This window comes from Lingula anatina, chromosome 2, assembly GCF_051362555.1.
Source record: "Lingula anatina isolate TDL-2025a chromosome 2, LinAna3.0, whole genome shotgun sequence".
NCBI classification, from domain to species: domain Eukaryota; kingdom Metazoa; phylum Brachiopoda; class Lingulata; order Lingulida; family Lingulidae; genus Lingula; species Lingula anatina.
In genome coordinates, this window is record NC_141768.1 from 20,920,692 (window position 1) to 20,933,580 (window position 12,889).

Here is a 12,889-nt window from a genome sequence, read left to right on the forward strand (position 1 = left end):
TGCTCTGCGGGATACTTTTTTTTCTATCCCGCAGAGCACTATCCCACGCTTGGGCTAGACGGCCCCGACTAACCAGAGCTCAGATAAAGCTGCCTCCAGTGTATCCCACGCTAAGCTGTCGCCTAGTGGATGTCCCCTTACAAAGCTTTCTGGGGTGGGACTTATTGAAAGTGAATTCACATCGTTTAGAATGGGTAAAAACACTAAAGTACAATATGATAGTATAAGTGGCAAAAAAGCATGGATCTAGTGGTCTGATTGCAGCACACCACTGTTATCCATATGTCTCTTAACCCTTTTGAAGTACATTAATTTTATGTTTGATAAAAGGAAAAGTATTGATTGGCAAAACATCTTGGTAAATTGTGAAGAATTATCCATATCAATGTATTAGTAATTTAATTAAAGAAGTAAAAGGACCTAATCAACTTATCAAGTTAATATGTATTAACTATGTGTGCTAGTACGTGTTGGATACTGGGGTGATAGCAGATATCTCAATTTATTCTCATTATATTTATTTCCAGATAAAAACTGAAGACATCACCATGCAGGCACAACCCATGAAGTTCCTGATAGCTGTGATGGTAGTCACTTTAGCTCAGGGTGGGAAAATCTTGATCAAACCATTTGGACAGTGTTGGGGATCCCACCTCTTAAACCTTGAGTTTCTAGCAGGATTCCTTGTTGACAAAGGACACGAGGTTTATTTCATAGCACCAAGCAGATATGCTGGACCATATAACCCTTATGCCAAGAACTTTAAAAATAAAGTCCATTTGATCAAATACACCACTCCAGAATTCGAGATGGAACATTCATTCCAATCTTGTGATACATCCGATTCTATTGACAATATCAGGAAAGAGAGCCCTACAAAGCAGCTTCATTATAGAATGTCACACGAGTTTAGCCACTGTAAGGCATTATTCATGTCAACTGGCTCTTTGAAACACATCAAGAATCTAAAAGCCGACTTGGTTATAACAGACAGTCTGGCAGTGTGTGGGAGTATTTTAGCTACCTATCTTGATATTCCATATGTGACTGTTGATATGGTGCCAGGTAGTCACAGGTCTGTTTGGGATTTGCCTCACACCCCATACCTACCTGGTGTTGATATGCCATTCAGTGATCAAATGACATTGATGGAAAGAGTGCAGAACTCGGTCTTTCAATATTTTCTTCAACCCATTCAAAACTATATTTTCAGAGGCTACTTTTTAAATCCGTTTAGGGAATTGTTGGAGTACTGTAATCTTACTGATGTAACTTTAACAGATCTTGTTAACCATGGAGCTGCCTATAGAATTTACAACACCGATTTTTCAATAGAGTATCCAAGCCCAGTGCTTCCAAATATGGCTTTCATCGGTGGATTTTTTAATACTGGATCTAGACCTTTAGAAAAAGAGGTGACTTTGTTTCTTCAAGATGTTGAGGAAAAGGAGGGCTTGGTCATTGTGAGCATGGGATCTCGAACCCGCTATGACATCCAGTGGGGTAATCTATTCGCTAAGGCTTTAGCACTGTTACCATGTAAAGTCATATGGAGACACATACCTGACACAAATGATCTTGATGATTTCCCAAGTGAACACGGTAAAAATACAATGATAGTGAAGTGGCTTCCTCAAAGAGAATTGCTCTCAAATCCTAAAACAAAACTGTTTGTAACTCATGCAGGAGCAGGGTCTATGTTTGAAGCAGTATATCATGGTGTCCCTGTCTTGACCATTCCTTTAATTGCTGACCAGCCCCATCAGGCCAAGAAGTTGACTGACCGCTTGAAAATGGGGACATATCTGGAAGTGTCAACACTGACAGCTGACAGCCTGCACTCAGAATTATTGACAGTACTGAATAATACTGTGTATGCAGAAAATGCAAAGAAAGCATCTAAGATTTTAAGACTTAGTTTAGAAGGTCACGGACAGAAAATACTATCCGTTATAAACTCTGCTATTGCAGCCAAAGGAGCTATGCATTTACAGTCTAAACTAAACCATATGTCTTGGTATCAATATTATTCTGTTGACGTGATACTGGTAGTTGTGATATGTTTGATGCTTTTACCTATGCCTCTTTATATCTGTAGTAGATTTTTCTCTAACATGACAGTCAGAGATAAAATGAAAGTGGCAAGCAAAAATGATTGACCTATATTTTAGTTAGCAAGTGAAACAGAATCATGCAAGTAATGTATTTAAATCATGGCATATTTATTTGAATATTCCAGTTTCTGCTATAGTATGGATAGCTTGTACTTTTGGAGTGTTTTTAATCTTGGATTTTCACAGGTGAATGCTTGTCTATACAATTTATGTAAGATGCTAGAAAGAAAAGATGTAAATGTATTTTTCTATGTGTCAAACCCCCACAAATGGCTAAACCTTTTGTCACTCTTATGCTAGATGTTGACTTTTTTGCAGTTATATAAGAATATTATATAAGTAATAGGTAGCTTGCTTCACCATCATGAATAACAAATTACATGAAGATTTCATTTAGTTCCTTAATCTTACATCAGTTTGAATGATTATTCCCCCTTCGTCTAACCCCACAATGGGAATACGTCAATTTCTACATTGGAAAAATTATTAAACCCTTGTTTAAAGGGACACTGCTCTGTTGCAAAACGTTGAATATATATTATAAAAGAAACAACAGCAATTCATATTTAAATAATCTAGAACCGATAACAAACAAGTTTGTATATTTGTCTAAAATTTAATGGGACAAAAACTGTTTATTTTGGCAAAAATGAATTTCCTGGGGTAGACAATTTTCCCATACTTACAAATGGTTAATGAATCCATTTCTAAATTCAAAGTTAGTCCCAGTTTTTTTTTCTAGAAAGTTTTTTTTTTGTAATAATCTCTTAAGAGATTATTAGAGTAGAGCCATCTATGAGGTCGCATGGTCCAATGGCAAGTGCAGATTTCAGAATAATTGCTTCAACTGCCATTTTTGTGGTAAAATAGAATATACCCCCGGTATTTTTACGGGTTGTTTACAATGTTTTTACTGTAAAATATATTTCTCATACGAAGAGTTGTTATCCCTTTAATATGACAACCCACCTTGGTAGTGTTTGATGGGTCTACTTCAACAACAACAACAAAAAAATTATATACTGTAACTTGGGTTAAAATGGGGGGATGTTCAAAAAGATACCTACACTAATCAATGATAGACTGGTGAGGACATTAATACAAAGCAAGAAAAATCTATGTCTACATTTAACTAGAATCTTGATAAGCAAGTCAGAAGTCTATTCTAAGCTCAATGAAAAAGTCTCTAAAAACTCGAAAGCACTTTAAGATACCAATCAACCTATACAAAGAATCCAATAAACTGGAATAGAAGCATGTATCTGTGACGTTTGTAAATGTTACTTTAAAAAAACCCATGTAAAATCTAGACAGTTCATAGAGAAAAGTAATCCGTATGTCCCTACACATTTCTAGGCCCATGCCATCACCACTAAGAACAAGAATTTTTGCAAATTTTAACATTAAATCATTACTGTTGTCTGTCATTGGTATCACTATATGTCTGAGGAGGACCAGCCAAAAATAATTCACTAATATCATGATCTTGCAAAGAGGAAAAAAAAAGAGGCCGATCACTATATAAACAGGCAAACTCAAATGTCACCTGCACCTCAAAACTGTCCTATACATCCCATAAGACTTTTTCTAGGTGTCAAATATTGCATGTAAACTAGAGGTAACAAATCACTGTTGCCACAAAACTGTCCTATACATCTAATACCACTTTTTTAGGTGTCAAATATTCCATGTAAACTAGAAGTAACAAATCACTGTTGCCACAAAACTGTCCTATATATCTAATACAACTTTTTCTAGGTTTCAAACATTCCATGTAAACAAGAGCTGACAAATCACTGTATCACAAAACTCCTATGCATCTGATAGGACTTTTTCTAGGTGTCAAATATTCCATGTAAACAAGAGGTAACAAATCCCTGTTGCCATGGTTCACAGTTACAATGGTATACAAAGCCCTTTAGTCAAACCAAAATGCACAGTCACTATCGACGATTAGTTTTTCCAACCAAATCACATTAACACATATTTCCTGTCCCTTTTTCCTGTGGTCCAAGCCTGTCATCATGTTGACAAGACAGTCCTTTCCTTTTCCAAATGACATTTAAGCAGTGTCACTGTTCCATGTCTTCATGTCTGTCACCATGGCATTAAACAGGTCTATCAGGTGGTTTGGAGAGCTACTGTTTAGGTCCGTCTCCGTACATCCTGGACAACGGAATCCACCTGGCCCTGAGAAGTAACATCTCTTGCACTTCTGATTGAGAAAAAATGAAATTAAAGCACTATGTGCCCCAACCTTTTCAACCCACTTGTCATTTTGTTGTCCAATATAAGATGGATGCATAAGCACAGCAGGAGTATAAAATAGCATTAGCTAGATGTTCACACACACAAATGCCACTTCCTGAGCTTTCAATACTCTTTACCACCAGTACAATATGTTTTCATGATGCTGCTGTAAAATATTAATTCAAATATCATTAAAAGAGCTGTTAGTCAATTTGGAAGGAAAATGCCAAAAATCCTTCCTTAATTTGTCATTATGTAATTTTGTACTGTCTACCTGACAATGCACATCTCCAGTTCTCCTGCAGTACTTGCATTCAACACAATGATTCCTGGGGCTGTCTACTTCACTGCACAACTCACCTGAAGACAAATCAAGTAATGATACTGCACAGTTTGTGTCTGCTTTCTACTTGAAAATGTAACTCTTTAATTATCTTAAATAAATTGCAAGTAAACAATACCGTTTATGTGCATAAAAAGTAAATAACAGTTCCAGTATGTTCAGAAGGAATGGTTATGCAAATGATATGTTGTCAGGCATGTGCCTTATAATGGTCATTTGAATATTGAAAAAATCTTTATTCGAAAGGGAAAACTATCTCCTCTGTATCAATTTTTAAGTTTGAACCCGAATTCATCTGTGCCAACTGCTGTACAACTATACTTGTCTTCATTATGGATGGAGCAAAGGGATGAAATTGAACTAGCCATTTTCACTAATCCTTTAACTATCAATATCCATATTTTATATATTTGTGATCAATCATAATGTATTACCTATACACCAAGAGTACTTGTATGCCTGTTTGCAAGCAGGATAGTTGGGACACAGCACTGTGGAGGGGATACAGTACTTCAGCTTGGCACTACATCCACAGCAGGGGAAATGTATGTTACACTCCAGATACTGGGGAAGGTTCTGAATCTGGTGACAAAATGGCAATGGATCAGTTTGCAAAACTGGTTATATTAACACAACTGAAGGAAAAGCTGAGCTACTGGATGTAAGGTTTCAAGGACAAAGATGCATCTGAGAGGTTAACAAGAGTTGAAATTTCATCTAGTGTAATGAAAATCTATTTTAATTTTATCAAAAATATATCATCAGCGTTTCAATTACATCACAGAAACATCCGCTAGTTTTCCTAATAGGATGTGAAGAGGTGAAGTCATAGGACAAAAAGGTTTATATTAATTATGCTTTCAAATAAAATCTAATTAAACTTTGATAGAATTTAATAAGCTCTATGAAATATGATCTTCATTAAATTCATTTTTTTAAAAACTTAAAACACACAAACACCTGTTGGAGCATCATATAATCATTTACACTGATCACCCACCTTGGTCAGATTTTGAAATAAACAAGGGTCATCTTGTATTTCTTGCAGTCCAATGCCAACTTGAGTGAGGATATTCAAAGGGTTTGTGCACCCAATACACTGGCAATCACTGCATTTCTTTCCCAAAGACAAGCATCCACATGACAGGGTGGAGCAAATGCCTCCCTCTGCACCAGACACAGTGCATTCACATCTGGCACTGCCTTCTAACTGTGATGTAAGCATGACTGGGGTCTTTGTTGGTTCTTCAATAGGATCTGAAAGGAGAACATGCTTTTGGTTTCCTCATATGACAATATTTGAGTAAAATTCCTTTGAAGTGTCAAATGATGTCATTCTTCAGGTACTGAGTACGTGTGTATTATCATTAGAACTTCTCTCTAAAGCATTAGAAATTAACATTTGGCAAATCAACAGAATTACAGCCATTATTTGAGACAAAATTAATTAACTTAAAAATCTAATGTATATTCACTTGGTAAGTTAAGAGGTATTACAAAACCAGTGGAAAATGAAAGAGAATATAAGAAGAAAAACAACATGAACAACAGGAACCTACTAGAAAAATCTATGCCAGGATAAATGTTATTTCCTTCCCCAAACCCTGAAACAACTGGCAGAGTTTTGCCAGTGAGCTCAATGAATGGCTTCTTAAACAATCCATCTAGTCTCTCATCAAAACCAGACAAATATTTCTTGAAGTTTAAAGCCGTGTTCATCTTCAAAGTTATCTGTAAGATATGGCAATGTGAACAAAGATAAGAATTTATATTAAATCACATTAAAGAGAACACCTACTGTTTGTTGAGAAGTTCAAAGTAAAGCAGAAGTGAAGTCTTTACTTCCTTCTGTTTACATATATATCTTTAGATAATTCCAATGTACTTGATAAGTAGCTGGACCACCTTGCTGCTTATTTGCGAAATGACCCCTGCAAATCAGTCCCCAGTGGCAGTACTTTTCAAACTTTAATAATAATTTTTACTCATTTTTTTTCTGCAATTACATAATAATCTTACCTTGTGGTATGGACAGGTCTTAAACTGACCCCCAGTGACATCACAGTGGTCATTTATATGCCTGGTATGAAAGAAAGGTTGGTAGGAGCTTCCCTCGGTTACCAGCTTGTAACCAGGAAAAATATACGGAGCTCTGTTCACTTCCACCTGGATGGTACTGAAGTGGGCATGAAGACCAACTATGGTGCTGAATGGAACTTCTATATTAACCAGAAGTTTCACATTCCTATTATGTGGGAAGGTGCCCGTTTCAAACTGGTAAACCAGCTTCCTAAAGTGGAGAGATAATATTATAAAAGCCAATGTCCTGATATGGCACTGCATAGACAGGCATACTGAAATATGAACATATATTGGATTGAATATATATAACTTCCAAATATAAAATAAAATAGCTCTATCCAGTGGAAATACAATGGCAATAACATAAAAGATGATAATAATAACAATGAAACTGTAGATGAAAAGTTTTGAAAATCCGGACAAACGAGGCATTTAGTATATCATAAAAGCAGCCTAAAAGCAACTGCAAACCTCAATAAAATGCAATTCTTAACAGATTATCAGTAACACCAAATACACTCAAGAGCTTTACTAAAAGCAGCTGGTATCAACAAATAATAATTTTGTTAGTATTAATAGATGGTGGTATTAGGAATCACATGGTAATAATTGCATGCAATAGCAAATTAAGCTACATGAATATTTCTCTATCAGATGATTTCTTAAGAATCTCATTTACATATTACCTGACGTTTGTAGGTGGTTTCGCATTTATAATATTGACAATATAGGTAACAATAAAATCATTCAAAATGGCTTTAAATACCCCCCCCCAAACAAAAAGCATATCCCAATTGAGTGAAGCATGCAGATGTTAATTAGAAAATGCAATGTTGAACTGTTACTTTACACAAAAAGGAGACCTTTAAAATAAAAATAACAAGCATTTGGCTTAAAAGAACAAATTGATTCATATAAAAATCCCAAAACAAATCAGAATGTGAACAATCTAGTTTGTGAGCATAAACTATAATACACAGATCTCCCCATCGAAGCAGCCAGGTTTTGTCCACACCCATGGTCACAACTTTAAACTTTCTTATGTTCATACAGCCTTATCAACGAGATGGTGAAAATTTTGATTCACCCTGTAGTGTGATATCAATGATGAGAAGAGTATAGAGACTCTATAGATACCACCTGACCAGTCCATTAAGTCACTGACGCTCATTTACCTGATGAAGACTGGTGGTATTGATTGCAACACTGGATCGTTGCTGCATATCATTAGTAATAAAGGATTAGTCAATTAGGGTGCAAAACAAAGCAAGCATACACACACACCTGGTGGAGAAAATAAGCTTGATTTTAGCTAGCAGTGGCACTGGGCCCTCTATGCTGCTATTAGAAAACTACAAGAAAACCAGAGGCTGTGAAGGATATCACAAGTTTAAATATCAACACACAGTTGTTTCACAGAAGTTGCGCTTATATCTACTACAGGAAAGCACAAACAGATGAAGAAATTTCTATATAATAATGTGACAGAGTTACATGTACCAATCTTTAAAATAAGGACAAGGTATTACACACATAAATTAAATCAATTCTTTATTTTATGATTAAAATCACAAACCAGTTCAATGTTTACTGGTCAACATAATTGGCATTTCTATTAACAGAAATGTTTACCTTAAAAGTTCCAATTTGGAGCTCCTTCATTCTAAAATTCCTTGGCTTATGCATTCCTTTGGTTTGCTTCCATGTAGAAACTAGTTAGACAAAAATAAAGTATACACTAAAATATAAACGCTCAAAAAATTTTCAACATAATCATTTGGTTAAAATTTGATCAAAAAGTAATAAACTTTGGCTTTTTTTTCACTCATCTTCAACACATGAGGAAACATATGTCTCATACCCAATATATGCTACATACACAGTCATACCCTAGCTATTACTTAATAAAATATCTACTTTTGTTATCTTAGTTAAGTCTATATGGTACTGTTCTCACTTAATTTTTCTATCATTACAGATTACTAATAGAAATGATCCATTAGGCTAATAAATAAAGAACATACCACGCCATGGTGGTACTGGAGGCAGTGAAACTGTTCCAATCTGAACATTTTCCCCCTGGCTGTCACAATTCTGTCCAGAGACCATTAGAGGCTGACCACTGAAGTAGTTCACATCTGGTCTCTTCCCTTCTCTTGGTTGGTTCCAATCTACATAACCACTAGAGGGCAGTCCCACAACCTTGTCAAAAAGAGCTCCATTTTTATCCAATAAAGGGGCAACAGAGTTTTTGTTCTGATAAAGATTATGTTTCCTTCCTGCTACTATTGATCCCCTTGACAATGTACATGCAAATCCTTTTTGCGGTTGCTGATTGGAGACAAACGGCTGACTTAAATAAGATTGACCAATGGTAGAGGATCTATTTGGCAAGGACAACAATTGGCGAATCAAGGGGCTATCTGGTGAGGCTCGTTTGACTGAAGTTCCAATGTCTTCTCTAGCATAAGGAGGGCTCAGCGTGGCACCAGCGAACATAGCAGGAGAATGTGTAGAGTATGTTAATTTGGTAATGTCATCAACATGAACCTGGTACTTCTGGTTTTTGACAGTTTGCTCATCAATCAAACTTCTCATGTCGTCTGCTGCACACTGGGTCTGCTCTCTTGGTTCAGGCAAGGGGAACACGGAAAGTCCAGTTTCTACAATATGGCCCTCTCCTTTTTGCTTGTTGTTTGTTCCACAACTACCTTGACTAGATTTTGAACTGGTTGGATTCAACAGCTCACTACTTGTACAAGTAGATATGCCAACTGGACTTACCTCCATCTGCTTGTTGTGAGTTGCATGGAGTAAAGGAGCACCTTGTACAGATAAAATAGACCATGGCATTGTTTCAGACCCAGATATGTTCTCAGTCTCCATAAGATCAAGAATTTCTTTCACTGGCTCAGAAATCTGCCCACTAACCATCTCCTGGCCTTCTTTTCCAGAATAAGGTCCCACTGTGGCTTTATCTTGGGAAGCATTGGAAACAGCCCCTTGTAAAGCTTCTTCTTCCTCCTCCTCTTCTTGCTCATTTAGCTTACAAGGTTTGGCTCTGAGGGGCGTTGAAGTGGCAAGAGGAGAGTCTTGGATTAGCTCGCCAACCGGGTTCTCAGGGAGAACCTCTTCCAACTGTTGTTGGTTAACGGGTGGCTCCAGAGAATGTGGAGCAACTGGACAACCAGAGACCATGAGAAGTTCATTTTCACTTATGTCCTCTGACACAGCACTCGATGAGAAGTCTTCATTTACACAGGCACTTGGTAAGTCTTCATGGAATGCACTGTCAAATGTTTGCTGTTCAACATAAGTCTGACTGGATGTCATTTGGCTATCACCAAATCTCCTCTTTTTGTCACATGATGTGCTGGTGTGGTCACATGATATGCTGGTATGCCCCTTTCGCTTTCTTGCGTTGTGCAAGTTGTCCCCTATTGTCACACCTTCCCCAGGCCCTGCTGTTGGCTCCACAGAGTTCCCATGCTGGTTGTCCCCAGCAACTGAAACTTGAACGACATGGCTCCTTGAAATTTGCAAGTTCTCAAGCTGCTGGCTTCCACCACTGTCCCCACTGATAGCTTCACTCATTTCTGTTCTATGGGGCCTCTGATACATGCAGGATGGTAGGTTGTAAGGCCAAACCATTACATTTGGGTCAAGATTCAAGGGCTGTTGCCAATCAGTACAGACTGGTTGACTAACAACATGTGGTTGGCACAAGGGAGCAGACCATGTTGAGCTATGCACTGCCCCCTCTCTATTCACAGTCCATCTGATCTCACTAACAGGGGCTGAAAAGCTTTGAGAGCAAACCCCATATCCATCAGGTAGATTAGATAACAATGCTGTATCTTGGAAGCTTGTATAATTGCATGATGGGGAAGGACCAGAGTCCCTTGGGAATTGTGACTGTTGGGAGTAATTTTGGTTCTGGTTGTAAATAGTTTCTTCTGCAGTGTAATCAAATGAGTTGTTTCCACACATATTATGGTGTCTGTATGGTGTGCAGCTTTCTGCAAGTTGTGACACATAGTTTGCAGGACTGAAATAATTACTGGCTAGGGCAACATTTCCATAACCTTCATTGCAGTTCACATGTTCTCGTCTCTGAAAATCCCAGTCAGTTTTTCCTGTACTTTCCACCACTGGTACAACACTGCCACCATAACTGATAATAGAGCCAGCGTGTATTGGCTTAAAAGAAAACATCACATGATCAAAGGGTGAACAAACATATTTGACAGCGACAATTAATTTTAGACACATTGAAGTCGATCAGTTTATAGTACATGATGTACTGGTACATACTCAAATATACATATATGACAGATACACACATCAAACTGAAATAACTTACTAACACGTACTTTTCTATGACAAGTTGTCAACGACCGATTGTTTTAAGAACTGACAGTCTGATTTTGTACTTGATGCTGAGTGTGTCACAGGACCTGTGTTCGGACTCATTTTGGGTCATGAGATTGACGACAGGTTTCCCTATTTTTTTCAAGATCTCAAATTATCAGAAAAATACCATGTGAAATGAATATCTTTTTAAAACTGAAACGACTTTGATACATACCTTCTCTTCAAAAGGCAACGTAGATCTATCCAAAGAAACCATAACGTTTAGAACAGAAAAGAAAAACGAAAAGACATGCAACTTCAACCTTTCGCTTTTCGGCGTAGCAGAGTCGGCAAAAATGTGCTGGGTTACATATAAAATTGTGCAAGAGATTAGCTTAAAGTGATAATAACTCTTCGTTTCGGCCAAAAAAATAATTTTCCTGGAGTAAACAACAATTTTCCCATACTTACCAATGATTAATGAATCCATTTTTACATTCAAAGTTAGTCCCTGGTTTTTTTCTAAAAAGTTTGGTTTTTTGTTAAAATCTCTTAAGAGATTTTATCAGAGTATAGCTATCAATGGAGGTCACGTGGTCTAAAGACAAGCTCAGATATCAGAATAATAGCTATAACAGCCGTTTTTGTGGGAAAACAGAATATGTTATATTTTTATGAGTCATTCACAATGTTTTTATGGTGAAATACAGATTTCATACGAAGAGTTATTATCCCTTTAACATTAAAACAGTACTTATTATTTCATTAAATATCATTTCATTTTTTAAATAAAACCAACACACTAAGACTATAATTTAAAGCAGTAATTCTCTGTTGGTCTGGTCAGTTTAGAAGTTCGTCGTGTTCACCAAAATACCCGCTTGGTTAGATGTAAAACAAGTGGAAACAGTGGTTCGATCCCGTAGCGTGCTAATTTATTTCAAGACGGATAGTCAGTTAGTTGTTCGTTGCAAAACTACGGTTTCATTGTAAAAGTGGACCTACAAAAATGCTGATGATTTCAAGCTAACCAAATAATTGCTGTTTGACACAACAAAAAGCCCCCCACCCATCACGTATCATCCTGTATTGTGAATGTGTTAGAGAAGCGAGTATCCCGTATTGCGAGTGTGTTAGAGAAGCAGATGGTGTGCAATGCAAGATCATTCAAGTTCGAAGTGGTTGTTCCAGTTGTTATTAGTATAATGGGCAAAGGCAGCTACCACAACTAACAGCGTCATTTTTTTCTTCTTATTATTAATACTTGCAAAAAATATTCGCAAGTGTATAAGTCTGCTTATCTGTTTGTTTGTGGCCAGTTATAATTTTTTTGTTAATCCAGACAATGTTACTATTATCTCATCTGTAAATTTTTTTGTTACTCCAGGCAATGCTACTATTATCTCATCTCTTTTTAACTCTTATTTAAAAAGTGCAGCTTAAGTCTTAGTTTCTGGTGTCCTCGAAGATAAAGAGATTACAATATCCAACAGCTGAGAGCACTTATAACATAATATCCCCATTTTTGAATATAAACACTGCAAACACTTTAAATTGTGTGAAGTGGACAACACCTTAGTACAGTATTACGTACATGTGAGAAACATGAAATATTTTGAACAGTTTAAAATAATATTTGTACAAAATTATACCATAACCCTGAATAATAGATTGCATCCATGTGAGAGCCAACATAAGCTTTTACCAGTGACAACTGCTTAAAAAAAATATTCAAAGCCATGCAATA

General features: G+C 36.7%; 2 protein-coding genes across 2 annotated transcripts; one reads left to right on the forward strand and one right to left on the reverse strand.

Annotated features, from left to right (window-relative positions):
* The first annotated feature begins 6 nt into the window (after window positions 1-6).
* Window positions 7-2,506, forward strand: LOC106160315 (UDP-glucuronosyltransferase 1A9). The gene is made up of 2 exons (XM_013536867.2): window positions 7-194; window positions 528-2,506. The coding sequence occupies exon 2, from the start codon at window positions 549-551 to the stop codon at window positions 2,157-2,159; it is 1,611 nt and encodes a 536-aa protein (XP_013392321.2). The 5' UTR covers window positions 7-194; window positions 528-548; the 3' UTR covers window positions 2,160-2,506.
* Window positions 2,507-2,710: 204 nt separating this feature from the next.
* LOC106154036 (uncharacterized) lies at window positions 2,711-11,535 on the reverse strand. The gene is made up of 10 exons (XM_013528263.3): window positions 11,378-11,535; window positions 8,814-10,989; window positions 8,422-8,501; window positions 8,074-8,141; window positions 6,727-6,997; window positions 6,267-6,438; window positions 5,708-5,964; window positions 5,142-5,289; window positions 4,639-4,724; window positions 2,711-4,329 (listed from the first exon to the last, which is right to left on the reverse strand). Exons 1-10 carry the CDS (start codon window positions 11,417-11,419, stop codon window positions 4,177-4,179), a joined length of 3,453 nt encoding a protein of 1,150 aa, XP_013383717.2. The 5' UTR covers window positions 11,420-11,535; the 3' UTR covers window positions 2,711-4,176.
* Window positions 11,536-12,889: the final 1,354 nt, after the last annotated feature.